This window comes from Oncorhynchus mykiss, chromosome 17, assembly GCF_013265735.2.
Source record: "Oncorhynchus mykiss isolate Arlee chromosome 17, USDA_OmykA_1.1, whole genome shotgun sequence".
NCBI classification, from domain to species: Eukaryota; Metazoa; Chordata; class Actinopteri; order Salmoniformes; family Salmonidae; genus Oncorhynchus; species Oncorhynchus mykiss.
In genome coordinates this window covers 2,432,503-2,457,502 of record NC_048581.1, presented here as the reverse complement: position 1 = coordinate 2,457,502, position 25,000 = coordinate 2,432,503, and the positions used below count along the sequence as shown (strand labels likewise).

At 44.5% G+C, this 25,000-nt stretch overlaps 1 protein-coding gene across 1 annotated transcript in view; it reads left to right on the top strand.

Moving 5' to 3' along the window:
• LOC110511869 (voltage-dependent T-type calcium channel subunit alpha-1H-like) overlaps positions 1-25,000 on the top strand; it is a 90,203-nt gene that overhangs the window by 37,132 nt on the left and 28,071 nt on the right. Inside the window, exons 8-13 of the mRNA XM_036948272.1 lie at positions 3,816-4,392; positions 6,993-7,207; positions 10,124-10,210; positions 12,164-12,241; positions 12,890-13,041; positions 24,911-25,000. The exon at positions 24,911-25,000 is cut by the window's right edge and continues 96 nt beyond it. Coding sequence (XP_036804167.1) covers positions 3,816-4,392; positions 6,993-7,207; positions 10,124-10,210; positions 12,164-12,241; positions 12,890-13,041; positions 24,911-25,000 — 1,199 coding nt within the window. The remainder of the gene's footprint in view (positions 1-3,815; positions 4,393-6,992; positions 7,208-10,123; positions 10,211-12,163; positions 12,242-12,889; positions 13,042-24,910) is intronic.

The following is a 25,000-nucleotide window of genomic DNA, read 5'->3' as shown; positions in this document are numbered from 1 at the left end:
CCAAGACAGTCATGAAGAGGGCACAACAAAACCTTTTCCCCCTCATGTTCATCCTTCAATGGGTATATGCTCCTAAAAACCAATGAGGAGATGGGAGAGGCGGGACTTGCAGCGGGTCAAGTGTCACAAATTGGACTAAGTTCTATTTTAACACCTGGCTACTCAGACGCTCGTTGAGCATTTTGGATGCAATTATTCAATAACATGCATGTGTACATTTATGTTGCAATGTTTGCGCACGTAATGCGAGCGGTGTGGTCTGCATGTTAGGGTTGGTAACAGGCTGATTGGTCAGCATGTTAGGGTTGGTAACAGACTGATTGGTCAGCATGTTAGGGTTGGTAACAGGCTGATTGGTCAGCATGTTAGGGTTGGTAACAGGCGGATTGGTCAGCATGTTAGGGTTGGTAACAGGCTGATTGGTCAGCATGTTAGGGTTGGTAACAGGCTGATTGGTCAGCATGTTAGGGTTGGTAACAGGCTGATTGGTCTGCATGTTAGGGTTGGTAACAGGCTGATTGGTCAGCATGTTAGGGTTGGTAACAGGCTGATTGGTCTGCATGTTAGGGTTGGTAACAGGCTGATTGGTCAGCATGTTAGGGTTGGTAACAGGCTGATTGGTCAGCATGTTAGGGTTGGTAACTGGCTGATTGGTCAGCATGTTAGGGTTGGTAACAGGCTGATTGGTCAGCATGTTAGGGTTGGTAACAGGCTGATTGGTCATCATGTTAGGGTTGGTAACAGGCTGATTGGTCTGCATGTTAGGGTTGGTAACAGGCTGATTGGTCAGCATGTTAGGGTTGGTAACAGGCTGATTGGTCAGCATGTTAGGGTTGGTAACAGGCTGATTGGTCAGCATGTTAGGGTTGGTGACAGGCTGATTGTTTGGCTATTTGAGCCAATAAAGAGGGCTTTACTATTCTTAGGTAGCAGAATGACTTTAGCTTCCCTCCAGGCCTGAGGGCACAGACTTTCTAGTAGGCTTGGATTGAAGATGTGGCAAACAGGAGTGGCAATATTGTCCGCTATTATCCTCAGTAATTTTCTATCTCGATTGTCAGACCCCAGTGGCTTGTCATCGTTGATTGATAACAATATTTTTTTCACTTCTTCCATACGTAATTCAAAATTACAATGCTTGTCTCATAATTTGGTCAGATACACTTGGATGTTTAGTGTCAGCGTTTGTTGCTGGCATGTCATGCCTAAATTTTCTAATCTTGCCATTGAAAAATAATGTTTAAGTTATTTCCAATATCAGTGTGTTTTGTGATGAATGAGCATCTGATTCAATGAATGATGGAGCTGAGTTTGCCTTTTTGCCCAAAATGTCATTGAATGATTTTTATCATCATACTTTCTGTCATTTATCTTTTGTTTCATAGTTTAGTTTCTTCTTCTTTTTATTCCGTTTAGTCACATGATTTCTCAGTTTGCAGTACAGCCAATCGGTTGACAGCCAATCGGTTGACAGCCAATCGGTTGACAGCCAATCGGTTGACAGCCAATCGGTTGACAGCCAATCGGTTGACAGCCAATCGGTTGACAGCCAATCGGTTGACAGCCAATCGGTTGACAGCCAATCCGTTGACAGCCAATCCGTTGACAGCCAATCGGTTGACAGCCAGACTTATTTGCCATCTCTTTTGCATCATCCTTCTCAACCATTATTTTAATTCCTCACCATTCCACTGGGATTTAACAGCTTTTACAGTCATTTTCTTAATGGGGCCATTGTTTATTAGTAACTGGAATAAGCAATTTCATAAACGTGTGTCAAGTGCAGCGTCTGGTTGCTCCTCATTACACACCACAGACCAGCAGCGTCTGGTTGCTCCTCATTACAGACCACAGACCAGCAGCGTCTGGTTGCTCCTCATTACACACCACAGACCAGCAGTGTCTGGTTGTTTCTCATTACACACCACAGACCAGCAACGTCTGGTTGCTCCTCATTACACACCACAGACCAGCAACGTCTGGTTGTTTCTCATTACACACCACAGACCAGCAGCGTCTGGTTGTTTCTCATTACACACCACAGACCAGCAGCGTCTGGTTGCTCCTCATTACACACCACAGACCAGCAGCGTCTGGTTGCTCCTCATTACAGACCACAGACCAGCAACGTCTGGTTGCTCCTCATTACACACCACAGACCAGCAGCGTCTGGTTGCTCCTCATTACAGACCACAGACCAGCAACGTCTGGTTGCTCCTCATTACACACCACAGACCAGCAACGTCTGGTTGCTCCTCATTACAGACCACAGACCAGCAGCGTCTGGTTGCTCCTCATTACAGACCACAGACCAGCAGCGTCTGGTTGTTCCTCATTACAGACCACAGACCAGCAGCGTCTGGTTGTTCCTCATTACACACCACAGACCAGCAGTGTCTGGTTGTTTCTCATCACAGACCAGCAGCGTCTGGTTGCTCCTCATTACACACCACAGACCAGCAGCGTCTGGTTGCTCCTCATCACACACCACAGACCAGCAGCGTCTGGTTGCTCCTCATTACAGACCACAGACCAGCAGCGTCTGGTTGCTCCTCATTACACACCACAGACCAGCAGCGTCTGGTTGCTCCTCATTACAGACCACAGACCAGCAGCGTCTGGTTGCTCCTCATTACACACCACAGACCAGCAGCGTCTGGTTGCTCCTCATTACAGACCACAGACCAGCAGCGTCTGGTTGCTCCTCATTACACACCACAGACCAGCAGCGTCTGGTTGCTCCTCATTACAGCCCAGCAGCGTCTGGTTGCTCCTCATTACACACCACAGACCAGCAGCGTCTGGTTGCTCCTCATTACACACCACAGACCAGCAGCGTCTGGTTGCTCCTCATTACACACCACAGCCCAGCAGCGTCTGGTTGCTCCTCATTACACACCACAGACCAACAAATATTCTTCACATCAACAACATATGAATCACTACAAAATGTATTGTATGACCTCTTATACACTATATTAGGCCCAGCCTGTCCTCTTATACACTATATTAGGCCCAGCCTGTCCTCTTATACACTATATTAGGCCCAGCCTGTCCTCTTATACACTATATTAGGCCCAGCCTGACCTCTTATACACTATATTAGGCCCAGCCTGACCTCTTATACACTATATTAGGCCCAGCCTGACCTCTTATACACTATATTAGGCCCAGCCTGACCTCTTATACACTATATTAGGCCCAGCCTGTCCTCTTATACACTATATCAGGCCCAGCCTGTCCTCTTATACACTATATTAGGCCCAGCCTGACCTCTTATACACTATATTAGGCCCAGCCTGTCCTCTTATACACTATATTAGGCCCAGCCTTTGGAACGTTGGCTACTATATTGTGATCACTACATCTGAAGCTAATTTCTGCAGCATTAGTAAAGATGTTGATGATTTCATTCCTGTGCTGTTTGTAACGACCCTGGTAGGTTGACTGACTACAAGCTTTCCTTTCAGTGGGCCCAGAACATATACCTCTCTGTTTGATATCACATACATTATCAAGCATTTCACAGGTTAACCAGATACTGACTGTTAGCACTTGGTTGTCTATAGCAGCTTCCCACCAGAATGGGCTTTAGGTAGATGAACCTGTAGCCATATGACTTCAACAGTATTTAACATGTGATCCTCCCTGAGGATGTGGTTCAGGAATGTGGTTCTGAATATGTGTGTGTGTGTGTCGTCCTGGTAACTACGTGTGTGTTGTCCTGGTAACTCTATGTGTGTTGTCGTGATAACTCTGCGTGTGTGTGTGTTGTCACGGTAACTCCATGTTTGTTGTCGTCCCTCCCACTCCAGGTGGGCTCGTTCTTCATGCTGAACCTGTGCCTGGTCGTCATAGCGACCCAGTTCTCAGAGACAAAGCAGCGCGAGAACGCCCTGATGAGGTCGGAGCAGCGTGCCCGTTACCTCAGCAACGCCTCCACTCTGGCTTCCTATCAGGAGCCGGGGTCCTGCTACGAGGAGATACTGCGCTACATCGGACACCTGTACCGTAAACTGACCCGCAGAGTCGCCCGGGCCGTCACACACTGCTCTACACACACACCTCGCTGTACTTGTTGGACACACACACACCAACACACACCCAAAGGAGAGGTGAACGGACTGGCCAATCGGCACTCGGGACACACCCATGGCGTCTTCCACCTTCGTCCTCCTCCTCTTCCTCGTCCGTCTAACTGTGTGGGGGTGGAGATGAGTAACGGGGGAGTAGGGAGGAAGGGCAGGGAGTTAAACTACCCCTCTATCTACCCCCACGACCTGTACGACCTGACCCCCGACCCCAGCTACATGACCTCCAGGGGGAGGGGCCACACCGTCACAGTGGAGGCGCTCAGCAAACTGCAGCAACTGGTGTTAGAGCACGATAAGAGTGAGTGAGTGTGTTCTCAGTGTGTGTGTGTTCTCAGTGTGTGTGTGTGTTGTCAGTGTATGTGTGTGTTGTCAGTGTGTGTGTGTGTGTTGTCAGTGTATGTGTGTGTTGTCAGTGTATGTGTGTGTTGTCAGTGTATGTGTGTGTGTGTTCTCAGTGTGTGTGTGTTCTCAGTGTGTGTGTGTTCTCAGTGTGTGTGTTCTCAGTGTGTGTGTGTGTTCTCAGTGTGTGTGTGTGTGTTCTCAGTGTGTGTGTTCTCAGTGTGTGTGTGTGTTCTCAGTGTGTGTGTGTGTTCTCAGTGTGTGTGTGTGTGTTCTCAGTGTGTGTGTTCTCAGTGTGTGTGTTCTCAGTGTGTGTGTGTGTGTTCTCGGTGTGTGTGTTCTTAGTGTGTGTGTGTTCTCAGTGTGTGTGTGTGTGTGTTCTCAGTGTGTGTGTGTGTGTTGTCAGTGTGTGTGTTGTCAGTGTGTGTGTTCTCAGTGTGTGTGTTCTCAGTGTGTGTGTGTGTGTTCTCAGTGTGTGTGTGTGTGTGTGTTCTCAGTGTGTGTGTGTGTGTTCTCAGTGTGTGTGTGTGTGTTCTCAGTGTGTGTGTTCTCAGTGTGTGTGTTCTCAGTGTGTGTGTGTGTTCTCAGTGTGTGTGTTCTTAGTGTGTGTGTGTGTGTTGTCAGTGTGTGTGTTCTCAGTGTGTGTGTGTGTGTGTTCTCAGTGTGTGTGTGTGTTCTCAGTGTGTATGTGTGTGTTGTCAGTGTGTGTGTTCTCAGTGTGTGTGTTCTCAGTGTGTGTGTGTGTTGTCAGTGTGTGTGTGTGTTCTCAGTGTGTGTGTTCTCAGTGTGTGTGTGTGTTCTCAGTGTGTGTGTGTGTTCTCAGTGTGTGTGTGTGTGTTCTCAGTGTGTGTGTTCTCAGTGTGTGTGTTCTCAGTGTGTGTGTGTGTGTTCTCGGTGTGTGTGTTCTTAGTGTGTGTGTGTTCTCAGTGTGTGTGTGTGTGTGTGTGTTCTCAGTGTGTGTGTGTGTGTTGTCAGTGTGTGTGTTCTCAGTGTGTGTGTTCTCAGTGTGTGTGTGTGTGTTCTCGGTGTGTGTGTTCTTAGTGTGTGTGTGTTCTCAGTGTGTGTGTGTGTGTGTGTTCTCAGTGTGTGTGTGTGTGTTCTCAGTGTGTGTGTGTGTTCTCAGTGTGTATGTGTGTGTTGTCAGTGTGTGTGTTCTCAGTGTGTGTGTTCTCAGTGTGTGTGTGTGTTGTCAGTGTGTGTGTGTGTGTTCTCAGTGTGTGTGTGTGTGTGTGTGTGTGTTCTCAGTGTGTGTGTGTGTGTTCTCAGTGTGTGTGTTCTCAGTGTGTGTGTTCTCAGTGTGTGTGTTCTCAGTGTGTGTGTGTGTTCTCAGTGTGTGTGTTCTTAGTGTGTGTGTGTGTGTTGTCAGTGTGTGTGTTCTCAGTGTGTGTGTGTGTGTGTTCTCAGTGTGTGTGTGTGTTCTCAGTGTGTATGTGTGTGTTGTCAGTGTGTTTGTTCTCAGTGTGTGTGTTCTCAGTGTGTGTGTGTGTTGTCAGTGTGTGTGTGTGTTCTCAGTGTGTGTGTTCTCAGTGTGTGTGTGTGTTCTCAGTGTGTGTGTGTGTTCTCAGTGTGTGTGTGTGTGTTCTCAGTGTGTGTGTTCTCAGTGTGTGTGTTCTCAGTGTGTGTGTTCTCAGTGTGTGTGTGTGTGTTCTCGGTGTGTGTGTTCTTAGTGTGTGTGTGTTCTCAGTGTGTGTGTGTGTGTGTGTGTTCTCAGTGTGTGTGTGTGTGTTGTCAGTGTGTGTGTTGTCAGTGTGTGTGTTCTCAGTGTGTGTGTTCTCAGTGTGTGTGTGTGTGTGTGTTCTCAGTGTGTGTGTGTGTGTTCTCAGTGTGTGTGTGTGTGTTCTCAGTGTGTGTGTGTGTGTTCTCAGTGTGTGTGTGTGTGTTCTCAGTGTGTGTGTGTGTTCTCAGTGTGTGTGTGTGTTCTCAGTGTGTGTGTTCTCAGTGTGTGTGTTCTCAGTGTGTGTGTGTGTTCTCAGTGTGTGTGTTCTTAGTGTGTGTGTGTGTTCTCAGTGTGTGTGTGTGTGTGTTCTCAGTGTGTGTGTTCTTAGTGTGTGTGTGTTCTCAGTGTGTGTGTGTGTGTGTGTTCTCAGTGTGTGTGTGTGTGTGTTCTCAGTGTGTGTGTGTGTTCTCAGTGTGTATGTGTGTGTTGTCAGTGTGTGTGTTCTCAGTGTGTGTGTTCTCAGTGTGTGTGTGTGTGTTGTCAGTGTGTGTGTGTGTGTGTTGTCAGTGTGTGTGTGTGTGTTCTCAGTGTGTGTGTGTGTTCTCAGTGTGTGTGTGTGTGTTCTCAGTGTGTGTGTTCTCAGTGTGTGTGTTCTCAGTGTGTGTGTGTGTTCTCAGTGTGTGTGTTCTTAGTGTGTGTGTGTGTGTTCTCAGTGTGTGTGTGTGTGTGTTCTCAGTGTGTGTGTGTGTGTGTTCTCAGTGTGTGTGTGTGTTCTCAGTGTGTATGTGTGTGTTCTCAGTGTGTGTGTTCTCAGTGTGTGTGTGTGTTGTCAGTGTGTGTGTGTGTAGTAACGAGTCTCCGTCAGCTGTGTGTGTTGACAGTCTGGCGTTACCTGTTTTCAGAGGCAGAGCACAGGGAGTCGTTGCAGTGCCCCTACTGCGTCCACGACGACCAGCTTTGTGACAACGACCATGCCGATTTTGAACCTAGCAACCAGCGCCATGGCAACCTGAGCCCTCGCCGCGGTAACAGCCTTCGGCGTGTAGATGGACAGGCCTTGAGGCCAATCAGAGATCTAGTTGGGTGGTGGGCGGAGCTACAGGCCAGGTTGGAGCATGTAAGGCTGTAGGACTTATTGACGTTGTCACTGATCATATAGTTAGACTGATCTGATCTATATCTGTGTTTTAGATATTGACGTTGTCACTGATCATATAGTTAGACTTATCTGATCTATATCTGTGTTTTAGATATTGACGTTGTCACTGATCATGTAGTTAGACTGATCTGATCTATATCTGTGTTTTTAGATATTGACTATAGGACTCATTGACGTTGTCACTGATCATATAGTTAGACTGATCTGATCTATATCTGTGTTTTAGATATTGACTGTATGACTTATTGACGTTGTCACTGATCATATAGTTAGACTGATCTGATCTATATCTGTGTTTTAGATATTGACGTTGTCACTGATCATATAGTTAGACTTATCTGATCTATATCTGTGTTTTAGATATTGACTATAGGACTTATTGACGTTGTCACTGATCATGTAGTTAGACTGATCTGATCTATATCTGTGTTTTAGATATTGACGTTGTCACTGATCATATAGTTAGACTTATCTGATCTATATCTGTGTTTTAGATATTGACTATAGGACTTTTTGACGTTGTCACTGATCATGTAGTTAGACTTATCTGATCTATATCTGTGTTTTAGATATTGACTATAGGACTCATTGACGTTGTCACTGATCATATAGTTAGACTGATCTGATCTATATCTGTGTTTTAGATATTGTAAGATATTACATGTTATGTTTCTTCATACATGTAAGAAATGTACTTTACAAATGACATAAATTATGATTATTACTGTTATTATAACTATTATTACTATTATTACTATTATTACCATTATTATATTATAATTATGAGTTTTATTATTATATTATAATTATGAGTTGTATTATTATATTATAATTATGAGTTGTATTATTATATTATAATTCTGAGTATTATTATTAATGTATTATTATGATTATGAGTATTATTATATTATTATATTATAATTATAGGTATTATTAATAATATATTATTATATTATAATTATAGGTATTATTATTATTATATTATTATATTATAATTATAGGTATTATTAATAATATATTATTATATTATAATTATAGGTATTATTATTATATTATTATATTATAATTATGAGTATTATTATTATATTATTATATTATAATTATGAGTAGTATTATTATTATAATATTATATTATAATTATAGGTATTATTATTATTATATTATTATATTATAATTATAGGTATTATTAATAATATATTATTATATTATAATTATAGGTATTATTATTATTATATTATTATATTATAATTATAGGTATTATTATTAATATATTGTTATATTATAATTATGAGTATTATTATTATATTATTATATTATAATTATGAGTAGTATTATTATTATAATATTATATTATAATTATAGGTATTATTATTATTATATTATTATATTATAATTATAGGTATTATTATTATTATATTATTATATTATAATTATAGGTATTATTAATAATATATTATTATATTATAATTATAGGTATTATTATTATTATATTATTATATTATAATTATAGGTATTATTATTAATATATTATTATATTATAATTATAGGTATTATTATTATTATATTATTATATTATAATTATAGGTATTATTAATAATATATTATTATATTATAATTATAGGTATTATTATTATTATATTATTATATTATAATTATAGGTATTATTATTAATATATTATTATATTATAATTATAGGTATTATTATTATTATATTATTATATTATAATTATAGGTATTATTATTATTATATTATTATATTATAATTGTAGGTATTATTATTATTATATTATTATATTATAATTATAGGTATTATTAATAATATATTATTATATTATAATTATAGGTATTATTATTAATATATTATTATATTATAATTATTAGTATTATTATTATATTATTATATTATAATTATGAGTATTATTATTATATTATTATATTATAATTATAGGTATTATTATTATATTATATTATAATTATAGGTATTATTATTATATTATAATTATTAGTATTATTATTATATTATTATATTATAATTATAGGTATTATTATTATTATATTATTATATTATAATTGTAGGTATTATTATTATTATATTATTATATTATAATTATAGGTATTATTATTAATATATTATTATATTATAATTATTAGTATTATTATTATATTATTATATTATAATTATGAGTATTATTATTATATTATTATATTATAATTATAGGTATTATTATTATATTATATTATAATTATAGGTATTATTATTATATTATAATTATTAGTATTATTATTATATTATTATATTATAATTATAGGTATTATTATTATTATATTATTATATTATAATTGTAGGTATTATTATTATTATATTATTATATTATAATTATAGGTATTATTAATAATATATTATTATATTATAATTATAGGTATTATTATTAATATATTGTTATATTATAATTATAGGTATTATTATTAATATATTATTATATTATAATTGTAGGTATTATTATTAATATATTGTTATATTATAATTATAGGTATTATTATTATTATATTATTATATTATAATTGTAGGTATTATTATTATTATATTATTATATTATAATTGTAGGTATTATTAATAATATATTGTTATATTATAATTATAGGTATTATTATTATTATATTGTTATATTATAATTATAGGTATTATTATTATTATATTATTATATTATAATTATAGGTATTATTATTATTATATTATTATATTATAATTATGAGTAGTATTATTGTTATATTATAATTATAATTATTACTATTATTATTACTAAGATCTTCAAATAACCCTACACTCTAACCCCTGCACCCTACACCCTAACCCCTGCACCCTACTCCTTCTAGGTGGTGAGCAGTAGATACTTCAACAGAGGGATCATGATCTCCATCCTCATCAACACTCTCAGTATGGGGATAGAGTTCCACCAACAGGTACAGAGGAGGAGAGGAGAGGGGGGGAGGGGGGAGGGGAGGGATCATGATCTCCATCCTCATCAACACTCTCAGTATGGGGATAGAGTTCCACCAACAGGTACAGAGGAGGAGAGGAGAGGGGAGGGAGGGGGGAGGGGAGGGGAGGTCATGGGAGCGAGGGGGGAGGGGAGGGGAGGTGTGTGTGTGTGTGTGTGTGTGTGTGTGTGTGTGTGTGTGTGTGTGTGTGTGTGTGTGTGTGTGTGTGTGTTTGTGTGTGCGTGCGTGTGCGTGTGTGTGTGTGTGTGTGTGCGTGCGTGTGTGTGTGTGCGTGTGTGGTTTTGTGTGTTTAATCAAAACTTGGGTAATCATGTGATGTTTATGGACGGATTATCAAGCTCCAAATCAACACCCTGATGAGGCTATCGCAGAGTGTGTTTTCTGTGTGTGTGTGTGTGTGTGTGTGTGTGTTTGTGTGTGTGTGTGTGTGTTTTCAATATGTGAGCATGTGTGTGGGGTTACAGGGCTTGAGGTGTTAATTAAAGTGTAGATCTCAGTGTGAGAGGAGGGGATAGATTGTGTGTGTGTGTGTGTGTGTGTGTGTGTGTGAAGAAATTAAGAAAAAGTGAATAATGATGTTTCCACGATGGTTCTGACCTCAGCTGACCCTACTGACGATAGAATTACAACCAGACTAGAACCGGAATCCTCATCACCTACTGACCCTACTGACGATAGAATTACAACCAGACTAGAACCGGAATCTTCATCACCTACTGACCCTACTGACGATAGAATTACAACCAGACTAGAACCCAAATCCTTATCACCAACTGACCCTACTGACGATAGAATTACAACCAGACTAGAACCGGAATCCTCATCACCTACTGACCCTACTGACGATAGAATTACAACCAGTCTAGAACCGGAATCCTCATCACCAACTGACCCTACTGACGATAGAATTACAACTAGCCTAGAACCCAAATCCTCATCACCAACTGACCCTACTGACGATAGAATTACAACTAGTCTAGAACCCAAATCCTCATCACCAACTGACCCTGTAGAATTACAACCAGACTAGAACTGGAATCCTCATCACCAACTGACCCTACTGACGATAGAATTACAACCAGACTAGAACCCAAATCCTCATCACCTACTGACCCTACTGACGATAGAATTGCAACTAGTCTAGAACCACAATCCTCATCACCTACTGACCCTACTGACGATAGAATTACAACTAGAACCCAAATCCTCATCACCTACTGACCCTACTGACGATGGAATTACAACTAGTCTAGAACCCAAATCGTCATCACCAACTGACCCTGTAGAATTACAACTAGACTAGAACCCAAATCGTCATCACCAACTGACCCTACTGACTGTAGAATTACAACTAGCCTAGAACCCAAAACTATAACCCAGACACAGCATACTGTCCCCTACTGTCCCCTACTGTCCACACTACAGTGCTACTATAACCCAGACACAGCATACTGTCCACTACTGGCCACACTACAGTACTACTATAACCCAGACACAGCATACTGTCCACTACTGGCCACACTACAGTACTACTATAACCCAGACACAGTATACTGTCTCTTACTGTCCCCTACTGTCCACACTACAGGACTACTATAACCCAGACACAGTATACTGTCCCCTACTGTCCACACTACAGTATTACTATAACCCAGACACAGCATACTGTCCCCTACTGGCCCCTACTGGCCACACTACAGTACTACTCTATAACCCAGACACAGCATACTGTCCCCTACTTGCCTCTACTGTCCCCACTATAGTACTACTATAACCCAGACACAGCATATTGTCCCCTACTGTCCCCTACTGGCCACACTACAGTCCTACTTCCTACTTCCTTCCTCTCTGACATCCTAGAGATCAGTAATCTAGTGTTCACCAGTCTCTTCTCTCTCTCTCCCTCCCCCCTAGCCCCAGGAGCTGACTGACATCCTAGAGATCAGTAATCTAGTGTTCACCAGTCTCTTCTCTCTCTCTCCCTCCCCCCTAGCCCCAGGAGCTGACTGACATCCTAGAGATCAGTAATCTAGTGTTCACCAGTCTCTTCTCTCTCTCTCCCTCCCCCCTAGCCCCAGGAGCTGACTGACATCCTAGAGATCAGTAATCTAGTGTTCACCAGTCTCTTCTCTCTCTCTCCCTCCCCCCTAGCCCCAGGAGCTGACTGACATCCTAGAGATCAGTAATCTAGTGTTCACCAGTCTCTTCTCTCTCTCTCCCTCCCCCCTAGCCCCAGGAGCTGACTGACATCCTAGAGATCAGTAATCTAGTGTTCACCAGTCTCTTCTCTCTCTCTCCCTCCCCCCTAGCCCCAGGAGCTGACTGACATCCTAGAGATCAGTAATCTAGTGTTCACCAGTCTCTTCTCTCTCTCTCCCTCCCCCCTAGCCCCAGGAGCTGACTGACATCCTAGAGATCAGTAATCTAGTGTTCACCAGTCTCTTCTCTCTCTCTCCCCCCCCCCCCTAGCCCCAGGAGCTGACTGACATCTTAGAGATCAGTAATCTAGTGTTCACCAGTCTCTTCTCTCTCTCTCCCCCCCCCCCCCCCCCTAGCCCCAGGAGCTGACTGACATCCTAGAGATCAGTAATCTAGTGTTCACCAGTCTCTTCTCTCTCTCCCCCCCCCCCCCCCCCCTAGCCCCAGGAGCTGACTGACATCCTAGAGATCAGTAATCTAGTGTTCACCAGTCTCTTCAGTCTGGAGATGCTGCTGAAGCTGCTGGCCTTCGGACTCTTCGGCTACATCAAGAACCCGTACAACGGCTTTGACAGCGTCATCGTCATCATCAGGTGTGTGTCTGTGTCTCCATTAAATATTTCAATGTATCATTCACCAAACCTTTTCCAAGAGTTAATGTTATAATGCTATAACTTTCTGCTCGATGCTAAGCTAGCTGTAACTTTCTGCTCGATGCTAAGTTAGCTATAACTTTCTGCCTGATTCTAAGCTAGCTATAACTTTCTGCTCGATGCTAAGTTAGCTATAACTTGCTGCTCGATGCTAAACTAGCTATAACTTGCTGCTCGATGCTAAGCTAGATATAACTTTCTGCTTGATGATAAACTAGCTGTAACTTTCTGCTCGATGCTACGCTAGCTATAACTTGCTGCTCGATGCTAAGCTAGATATAACTTTCTGCTTGATGATAAACTAGCTGTAACTTGCTGCTCGATGCTAAGCTAGCTATAACTTGCTGCTTGATGATAAACTAGCTGTAACTTTCTGCTCGATGCTAAGTTAGCTATAACTTGCTGCTCGATGCTAAACTAGCTATAACTTGCTGCTCGATGCTAAGCTAGATATAACTTTCTGCTTGATGATAAACTAGCTGTAACTTTCTGCTCGATGCTACGCTAGCTATAACTTGCTGCTCGATGCTAAGCTAGATATAACTTTCTGCTTGATGATAAACTAGCTGTAACTTGCTGCTCGATGCTAAGCTAGCTATAACTTGCTGCTCGATGACAAACTAGTTATGACTTGCTGCTTGATGCTAAGCTAGCTATAACTTTCTGCCTGATTCTAAGCTAGCTATAACTTTCTGCCTGATTCTAAGTTAGCTATAACTTTCTGCCTGATTCTAAGCTAGCTATAACTTTCTGCCTGATTCTAAGTTAGCTATAACTTTCTGCCTGATTCTAAGCTAGCTATAACTTTCTGCCTGATTCTAAGTTAGCTATAACTTTCTGCCTGATTCTAAGCTAGCTATAACTTGCTGCTCGATGCTAAACTAGCTATGACTTGCTGCTCGATGCTAAGTTAGCTATAACTTTCTGCCTGATTCTAAGCTAGCTATAACTTTCTGTTCGATTGCTAAGCTAGCTATAACTTTCTGCCTGATTCTAAGCTAGCTATAACTTTCTGCCTGATTCTAAGCTAGCTATAATTTTCTGCCTGATTCTAAGCTAGCTATAACTTGCTGCTCGATGCTAAGCTAGCTATAACTTTCTGTTCGATGCTAAGCTAGCTATAACTTTCTGCCTGATTCTAAGCTAGCTATAACTTGCTGCTCGATGCTAACCCGTACGAAAAAATTATATATTGATTTACACTACCGTTCAAAAAATTGGGGTCACTTAGAAATGTCCTTGTTTTTGAAAGAAAAGCAATTTCTTGTCAATTAAAATAGCATCAAATTGATCAGAAATACAGTATGGACATTGTTAATGTTGTAAATTACTATTGTAGCTGAAACAGCTGATTTTAATGGAATATCTACATAGGCGTACAGAGGCCCATTATCAGCAACCATCACTCCTCTGTTCCAAGGGGCGTTGTGTTAGTTAATCCAAGATTATCATTTTAAAAGGTTAGTTGATTATTAGAAAACCTTTTTGCAATTATGTTAGCGCAGCTGAAAACTGTTGTTCTGATTAAAGAAGCAATAAAACTGGCGAACAAAAGAGGCCTTAGCTCTGTATTTGTCTGTGTCTCTTTTCCTCTCCCTCCCTCAAAATGTTTATTTAGTTATGAGTTATACTATGGGAATAAATATCACCGAGTTACAGAAATATCCTCCCATCCTCTATATGTAATTATTGGCGGAGATTCACATTACATTTAGTTTAGTTTTTCATATACTGTTTTCTATATACTGTTTTCTACTGTAGGTGACATGAGTCTCACTAGTGTTGAGTGATGAGCTGTTAAAAGTGGTGTAGGTCTTATTTATTTAAAGAGCGTATTGAAGTTAGAAGCAATAGGATTTGAATCAAACGCCTACAACTTGTTTAGTCCCGTTTCACACTGCTCTGAGGCGAGCATGGAGACTGGTCCCGTTTCACACTGCTCTGAGGCGAGCATGGAGACTGGTACGTTTCACACTGCTCTGAGGCGAGCATGGAGACTGGTCCGTTTCACACTGCTCTGAGACGAGCATGGAGACTGGTCCGTTTCACACTGCTCTGAGGCGAGCATGGAGACTGGTCCGTTTCACACTGCTCTGAGGCGAGCATGGAGACTGGTCCGTTTCACACTGCTCTGAGACGAGCATGGAGACTGGTCCGTTTCACACGAGCATGGAGACTGGTCTGTTTCACACTGCTCTGAGACGAGCATGGAGACTGGTCCGTTTCACACTGCTCTGAGACGAGCATGGAGACTGGTTCGTTTCACACTGCTCTGAGATGAGCATGGAGACTGGTTTGTTTCACACGAGCATGGAGACTGGTCCGTTTCACAGTGCTCTGAGACGAGTATGGAGACTGGTCCGTTTCACAGTGCTCTGAGACGAGCATGGAGACTGGTCCGTTTCACCCTGCTCTGAGGCGAGCATGGAGACTGGTCCGTTTCACACTGCTCTGAGACGAGCATGGAGACTGGTCAGTTTCACACTGCTCTGAGACGAGCACGGAGACTGGTCCGTTTCACACTGCTCTGAGACGAGCATGGAGACCTGTCCGTTTCACACTGCTCTGAGACGAGCATGAAGACTGGTCCGTTTCACACTGCTCTGAGATGAGCATGGAGACTGGTCCGTTTCACACTGCTCTGAGACGAGCATGGAGACTGGTCCGTTTCACACTGCTCTGAGACGAGTATGGAGACTGGTCCATTTCACACTGCTCTGAGACGAGTATGGAGATTGGTCCGTTTCACACTGCTCTGAGACGAGCATGGAGACTGGTCCGTTTCACACTGCTCTGAGACGAGCTTGGAGACTGGTCCGTTTCACACTGCTCTGAGACGAGCATGGAGACTGGTCCGTTTCACACTACTCTGATACGAGCATGGAGACTGGTCCGTTTCACACTGCTCTGAGACGAGCATGGAGACTGGTCCGTTTCACACTGCTCTGAGACAGGCATAGAGACTGGTCCGTTTCACACTGCTCTGTTACGAGCATGGAGACTGGTCCGTTTCACACTGCTCTGAAACGAGCATGGAGACTGGTCCGTTTCACAGTGCTCTGAGACGAGTATGGAGACTGGTCTGTTTCACACTGCTCTGAGACAGGCATGGAGACTGGTCCGTTTCACACTACTCTGAGGCGAGCATGGAGACTGGTCCGTTTCACACTGCTCTGAGACGAGCATGGAGACTGGTCCGTTTCACACTGCTCTGAGACGAGCGTGGAGACTGGTCCGTTTCACACTACTCTGATACGAGCATGGAGAATGGTCCGTTTCACACTGCTCTGAGACGAGCATGGAGACTGCTCCGTTTCACACTGCTCTGAGACGAGCATGGAGACTGGTCCGTTTCACACTGCTCTGAGACGAGCGTGGAGACTGGTCCGTTTCACACTGCTCTGAGACAGGCATGGAGACTGGTCCGTTTCACACTGCTCTGAGACGAGCATGGAGACTGGTCCATTTCACACTGCTCTGAGACGAGCATGGAGACTGGTCCGTTTCACACTGCTCTGAGACAGGCATGGAGACTGGTCCGTTTCACACTACTCTGAGGCGAGCATGGAGACTGGTCCGTTTCACACTGCTCTGAGACGAGCATGGAGACTGGTCCATTTCACACTGCTCTGAGACGAGCATGGAGACTGGTCCGTTTCACACTGCTCTGAGACAGGCATGGAGACTGGTCCGTTTCACACTACTCTGAGACGAGCATGGAGACTGGTCCGTTTCACACTGCTCTGAGACGAGCATGGAGATTGGTCCGTTTCACACTGCTCTGAGACGAGCGTGGAGACTGGTCCGTTTCACACTGCTCTGAGACAGGCATGGAGACTGGTCCGTTTCACACTGCTCTGAGACGAGCATGGAGACTGGTCCATTTCACACTGCTCTGAGACAGGCATAGAGACTGGTCCGTTTCACACTGCTCTGTTACGAGCATGGAGACTGGTCCGTTTCACACTGCTCTGAGACGAGCATGGAGACTGGTCCGTTTCACATTGCTCTGAGACGAGTATGGAGACTGGTCTGTTTCACACTGCTCTGAGACAGGCATGGAGACTGGTCCATTTCACACTGCTCTGAGACGAGCATGGAGACTGGTCCATTTCACACTGCTCTGAGACGAGCATGGAGACTGGTCCGTTTCACACTGCTCTGAGACGAGCATGGAGACTGGTCCGTTTCACACTGCTCTGAGACAGGCATAGAGACTGGTCCGTTTCACACTGCTCTGTTACGAGCATGGAGACTGGTTCGTTTCACACTGCTCTGTTACGAGCATGGAGACTGGTCCGTTTCACACTGCTCTGAGACGAGCATGGAGACTGGTCCGTTTCACAGTGCTCTGAGACGAGTATGGAGACTGGTCTGTTTCACACTGCTCTGAGACAGGCATGGAGACTGGTCCGTTTCACACTGCTCTGAGACAGGCATGGAGACTGGTCCGTTTCACACTACTCTGAGGCGAGCATGGAGACTGGTCCGTTTCACACTGCTCTGAGACGAGCATGGAGACTGGTCCGTTTCACACTGCTCTGAGACGAGCGTGGAGACTGGTCCGTTTCACACTACTCTGATACGAGCATGGAGACTGGTCCGTTTCACACTGCTCTGAGACGAGCATGGAGACTGCTCCGTTTCACACTGCTCTGAGACGAGCATGGAGACTGGTCCGTTTCACACTGCTCTGAGACGAGCGTGGAGACTGGTCCGTTTCACACTGCTCTGAGACAGGCATGGAGACTGGTCCGTTTCACACTGCTCTGAGACGAGCATGGAGACTGGTCCATTTCACACTGCTCTGAGACGAGCATGGAGACTGGTCCGTTTCACACTGCTCTGAGACAGGCATGGAGACTGGTCCGTTTCACACTACTCTGAGGCGAGCATGGAGACTGGTCCGTTTCACACTGCTCTGAGACGAGCATGGAGACTGGTCCGTTTCACACTGCTCTGAGACGAGCATGGAGACTGGTCCGTTTCACACTGCTCTGAGACAGGCATGGAGACTGGTCCGTTTCACACTACTCTGAGACGAGCATGGAGACTGGTCCGTTTCACACTGCTCTGAGACGAGCATGGAGATTGGTCCGTTTCACACTGCTCTGAGACGAGCGTGGAGACTGGTCCGTTTCACACTGCTCTGAGACAGGCATGGAGACTGGTCCGTTTCACACTGCTCTGAGACGAGCATGGAGACTGGTCCATTTCACACTGCTCTGAGACAGGCATAGAGACTGGTCCGTTTCACACTGCTCTGTTACGAGCATGGAGACTGGTCCGTTTCACACTGCTCTGAGACGAGCATGGAGACTGGTCCGTTTCACAGTGCTCTGAGACGAGTATGGAGACTGGTCTGTTTCACACTGCTCTGAGACAGGCATGGAGACTGGTCCGTTTCACACTGCTCTGAGACGAGCATGGAGACTGGTCCATTTCACACTGCTCTGAGACGAGCATGGAGACTGGTCCGTTTCACACTGCTCTGAGACGAGCATGGAGACTGGTCCGTTTCACACTGCTCTGAGACAGGCATAGAGACTGGTCCGTTTCACACTGCTCTGTTACGAGCATGGAGACTGGTTCGTTTCACACTGCTCTGAGACGAGCATGGAGACTGGTCCGTTTCACAGTGCTCTGAGACGAGTATGGAGACTGGTCTGTTTCACACTGCTCTGAGACAGGCATGGAGACTGGTCCGTTTCACACTACTCTGAGGCGAGCATGGAGACTGGTCTGTTTCACACTGCTCTGAGACAGGCATGGAGACTGGTCCGTTTCACACTACTCTGAGGCGAGCATGGAGACTGGTCCGTTTCACACTGCTCTGAGACGAGCATGGAGACTGGTCCGTTTCACACTGCTCTGAGACGAGCGTGGAGACTGGTCCGTTTCACACTACTCTGATACGAGCATGGAGACTGGTCCGTTTCACACTGCTCTGAGACGAGCATGGAGACTGCTCCGTTTCACACTGCTCTGAGACGAGCATGGAGACTGGTCCGTTTCACACTGCTCTGAGACGAGCGTGGAGACTGGTCCGTTTCACACTGCTCTGAGACGAGCGTGGAGACTGGTCCGTTTCACACTGCTCTGAGACAGGCATGGAGACTGGTCCGTTTCACACTGCTCTGAGACGAGCATGGAGACTGGTCCATTTCACACTGCTCTGAGACGAGCATGGAGACTGGTCCGTTTCACACTGCTCTGAGACAGGCATGGAGACTGGTCCGTTTCACACTGCTCTGAGACGAGCATGGAGACTGGTCCATTTCACACTGCTCTGAGACAAGCATGGAGACTGGTCCGTTTCACACTGCTCTGAGACAGGCATGGAGACTGGTCCGTTTCACACTACTCTGAGACGAGCATGGAGACTGGTCCGTTTCACACTGCTCTGAGACGAGCATGGAGATTGGTCCGTTTCACACTGCTCTGAGACGAGCGTGGAGACTGGTCCGTTTCACACTGCTCTGAGACAGGCATGGAGACTGGTCCGTTTCACACTGCTCTGAGACGAGCATGGAGACTGGTCCATTTCACACTGCTCTGAGACGAGTATGGAGACTGGTCCGTTTCACACTGCTCTGAGACAGGCATGGAGACTGGTCCGTTTCACACTGCTCTGATACGAGCATGGAGACTGGTCCGTTTCACACTGCTCTGAGACGAGCATGGAGACTGGTCCGTTTCACAGTGCTCTGAGACAGGCATGGAGACTGGTCCGTTTCACACTACTCTGAGACGAGCATGGAGACTGGTCCGTTTCACACTGCTCTGAGACGAGCATGGAGATTGGTCCGTTTCACACTGCTCTGAGACGAGCGTGGAGACTGGTCCGTTTCACACTGCTCTGAGACAGGCATGGAGACTGGTCCGTTTCACACTGCTCTGAGACGAGCATGGAGACTGGTCCATTTCACACTGCTCTGAGACAGGCATAGAGACTGGTCCGTTTCACACTGCTCTGTTACGAGCATGGAGACTGGTCTGTTTCACACTGCTCTGAGACGAGCATGGAGACTGGTCCGTTTCACAGTGCTCTGAGACGAGTATGGAGACTGGTCTGTTTCACACTGCTCTGAGACAGGCATGGAGACTGGTCCGTTTCACACTGCTCTGAGACGAGCATGGAGACTGGTCCATTTCACACTGCTCTGAGACGAGCATGGAGACTGGTCCATTTCACACTGCTCTGAGACGAGCATGGAGACTGGTCCGTTTCACACTGCTCTGAGACAGGCATGGGGACTGGTCCGTTTCACACTGCTCTGAGACGAGCATGGAGACTGGTCCATTTCACACTGCTCTGAGACAAGCATGGAGACTGGTCCGTTTCACACTGCTCTGAGACAGGCATGGAGACTGGTCCGTTTCACACTACTCTGAGACGAGCATGGAGACTGGTCCGTTTCACACTGCTCTGAGACGATCATGGAGATTGGTCCGTTTCACACTGCTCTGAGACGAGCGTGGAGACTGGTCCGTTTCACACTGCTCTGAGACAGGCATGGAGACTGGTCCGTTTCACACTGCTCTGAGACGAGCATGGAGACTGGTCCATTTCACACTGCTCTGAGACGAGTATGGAGACTGGTCCGTTTCACACTGCTCTGAGACAGGCATGGAGACTGGTCCGTTTCACACTGCTCTGATACGAGCATGGAGACTGGTCCGTTTCACACTGCTCTGAGACGAGCATGGAGACTGGTCCGTTTCACAGTGCTCTGAGACAGGCATGGAGACTGGTCCGTTTCACACTACTCTGAGACGAGCATGGAGACTGGTCCGTTTCACACTGCTCTGAGACGAGCATGGAGATTGGTCCGTTTCACACTGCTCTGAGACGAGCGTGGAGACTGGTCCGTTTCACACTGCTCTGAGACAGGCATGGAGACTGGTCCGTTTCACACTGCTCTGAGACGAGCATGGAGACTGGTCCATTTCACACTGCTCTGAGACAGGCATAGAGACTGGTCCGTTTCACACTGCTCTGTTACGAGCATGGAGACTGGTCTGTTTCACACTGCTCTGAGACGAGCATGGAGACTGGTCCGTTTCACAGTGCTCTGAGACGAGTATGGAGACTGGTCTGTTTCACACTGCTCTGAGACAGGCATGGAGACTGGTCCGTTTCACACTGCTCTGAGACGAGCATGGAGACTGGTCCATTTCACACTGCTCTGAGACGAGCATGGAGACTGGTCCGTTTCACACTGCTCTGAGACGAGCATGGAGACTGGTCCGTTTCACACTGCTCTGAGACAGGCATAGAGACTGGTCCGTTTCACACTGCTCTGTTACGAGCATGGAGACTGGTTCGTTTCACACTGCTCTGAGACGAGCATGGAGACTGGTCCGTTTCACAGTGCTCTGAGACGAGTATGGAGACTGGTCTGTTTCACACTGCTCTGAGACAGGCATGGAGACTGGTCCGTTTCACACTACTCTGAGGCGAGCATGGAGACTGGTCTGTTTCACACCGCTCTGAGACAGGCATGGAGACTGGTCCGTTTCACACTACTCTGAGGCGAGCATGGAGACTGGTCCGTTTCACACTGCTCTGAGACGAGCATGGAGACTGGTCCGTTTCACACTGCTCTGAGACGAGCGTGGAGACTGGTCTGTTTCACACTACTCTGATACGAGCATGGAGACTGGTCCGTTTCACACTGCTCTGAGACGAGCATGGAGACTGCTCCGTTTCACACTGCTCTGAGACGAGCATGGAGACTGGTCCGTTTCACACGGCTCTGAGACGAGCGTGGAGACTGGTCCGTTTCACACTGCTCTGAGACAGGCATGGAGACTGGTCCGTTTCACACTGCTCTGAGACGAGCATGGAGACTGGTCCATTTCACACTGCTCTGAGACGAGCATGGAGACTGGTCCGTTTCACACTGCTCTGAGACAGGCATGGAGACTGGTCCGTTTCACACTGCTCTGAGACGAGCATGGAGACTGGTCCATTTCACACTGCTCTGAGACAAGCATGGAGACTGGTCCGTTTCACACTGCTCTAAGACAGGCATGGAGACTGGTCCGTTTCACACTACTCTGAGACGAGCATGGAGACTGGTCCGTTTCACACTACTCTGAGACGAGCATGGAGATTGGTCCGTTTCACACTGCTCTGAGACGAGCGTGGAGACTGGTCCGTTTCACACTGCTCTGAGACAGGCATGGAGACTGGTCCGTTTCACACTGCTCTGAGACGAGCATGGAGACTGGTCCATTTCACACTGCTCTGAGACGAGTATGGAGACTGGTCCGTTTCACACTGCTCTGAGACAGGCATGGAGACTGGTCCGTTTCACACTGCTCTGATACGAGCATGGAGACTGGTCCGTTTCACACTGCTCTGATACGAGCATGGAGACTGGTCCGTTTCACACTGCTCTGAGACGAGCATGGAGACTGGTCCGTTTCACACTGCTCTGAGACGAGCATGGAGACTGGTCCGTTTCACACTGCTCTGAGACGAGCATGGAGACTGGTCTTGATAAATCAATGAGATTTTTATTTTCACTGATTCTCCATTTAGGTATTGGTTAGACTACAATTAGAACATTAGATTGTAGAAATGATACGCTCTTAGTGTAACCTTTATTTAACTAGGCAAGACAGTTAAGAAAAACGTCTTATTTACAAGGACAGCCTACTCCTCCCCCCCATTGGGGAATTGAACCCCAGTCTACCGCATGCCCACACGACACAGGATTATTTAGCTAAATAGCCCAGTACTGTAGCCTATTCCCGGCCGTCATGTTGTACAGCGCCATATTTTCCATTCTGTCCTAACAGATTGTTTTCATTTTTCTTGTAATAGAAACACCATAATATTAATCAAATCAATTAAGCAAAATTTCTTAAAATCAGTCTCATATATTATGTTCTTACAAAAAAAAGGTTTAAAATTCTCTAGTACAGCCACTATTGAATGACATCAAATCTCAAAGATGCCCTCTGGTGTTCAAACTAGCACTAACTAGCATTGATGGTACCAGTGGTTCATACTAAATAACCATATATATATATATATATATATATATAATTCTGCAGTAGTAAGACTTTTAAAGCAGGAACCACTGTATGTGGATACTGCTGCGGTACAGTTGGTCAATTGTAAGCGCTGTTAATGTGAAGTGGAAATGACTCGGAGCAACGACTCAGCCTCGAACAGGACCACCGAGTGCTGAAGCGTGTAACGCGTAAAGATCATCTGTCCTCGTTTGCAACACCCTGGAAGTGACGGCAGCACAAGAACTGTTCGTCGGGAGCTCCATGAAATGGATTTCCGTGGCCAAGCAGCCGCACACAAGCCTAAGATCACCATTCACAATGCCAAGCATAGACTGGAGGGGTGTAAAGCTCGCCACCATTGGACTCTGGAGCAGTGGAAACGTATTCTCTGGAGTGATGAATCACTCTTCACAATCTGGCAGTCTGGCGGACAAATCTGGGTTTGGCAGATACCAGGGGAACGCTACCTGCCCCAATGCATAGTGCCAACTGTAAAGTTTGGTGGATGATGAATAATGGTCCGGGGCTGTTTTTCATGGTTCGGTCAAGGCACCAGACAACGTTTTCAGCTTGCAGGAATTGTATACAGATCCTTGCGACATGAGGCCGTGCATTATCATGCTGAAACGGGTGGTGATGGCGGCGGGTGAAAGGCACGACCATCAAACAACAAACCTTAGGATCTCGTCACGGTATATCGGTGCATTCAAATTGCCAATGATAAAATGTAATAGTGTTCGTTGTCCACAGCTTAGGCCTGCCCATACCGTAGCCACCACCGACAACCATCATAACGTTCAGCAAACCTCTTGGCGCCATACTCAAACAGTTCTTCCATGGTATGCCAGGAGGGAAACATAGGAGGATGATTACTACTACTACTATTATTATTATGTTTTGCTATAAATAATCTAGCTAGCTAATTTAGCAAGCTAGCCAGTTCTATCAGAGACACCCAACCCTCACTAAGGCTAGCTAGCCAGTTCAATCAGAGACCCCAACCTTCACTAAAGCTAGCTAATTTATTTGTCAATAGGCTAAATGTCAAAAGGCTATATGTCAATAGATGCAGTGTGTATTTTCAACTACAACAGTGATCCAACATTTGCAAAACACCACTTTAGGAAACCTAATGCTAAGGGGTCAGAGGTCAACAGAGACTCGACATTACAAAACACCACTTTAGGAAACCTGATGCTAAGGGGTCAGAGGTCCACAGAGACTCGACATTACAAAACACCACTTTAGGAACCTGATGCTAAGGGGTCAGAGGTCAACAGAGACTCAACACTGTCATCGGGTAGACAAGGCTGTGAGTGGTGATTTGTGTATTTTGCATTAATGTTTTACAAGTATATGTACATATATTTTATTTATCTATATATTTGACAAATACATTTTCCCTTCATATTTATATTTCATATTTTTTAAAATATTTTTATATTTTCTTGAAATATATTCCAATATATAATTTTTCCATAGGGAAGCTATCAATAGTTACTCAATGCTAAGCTATCTATAACTTGTTGCTCAACGCTAAGCTATCTATAAATTGTTGCTCAATGCTAAGCTATCTATTTAGCTTAGTTGCTAAATGCTAAGCTATCTATAACTTGTTGCTCAACGCTAAGCTATCTATAACTTGCTGCTCAACGCTAGGCTATCTATAACTTGAAGCTCAATGCTAAGCTATCTATAACTTGCTGCTCGATGCTAAGCTATCTATAACTTGCTGCTCGATGCTAAGCTAGCTGTAACGTTTTATGTGTTTCTCTCAAAGTGTATGGGAGATCGTTGGGCAGGCGGACGGCGGTCTGTCTGTCCTGCGTACGTTCCGTCTGCTGCGGGTCCTAAAGCTGGTCAGGTTCCT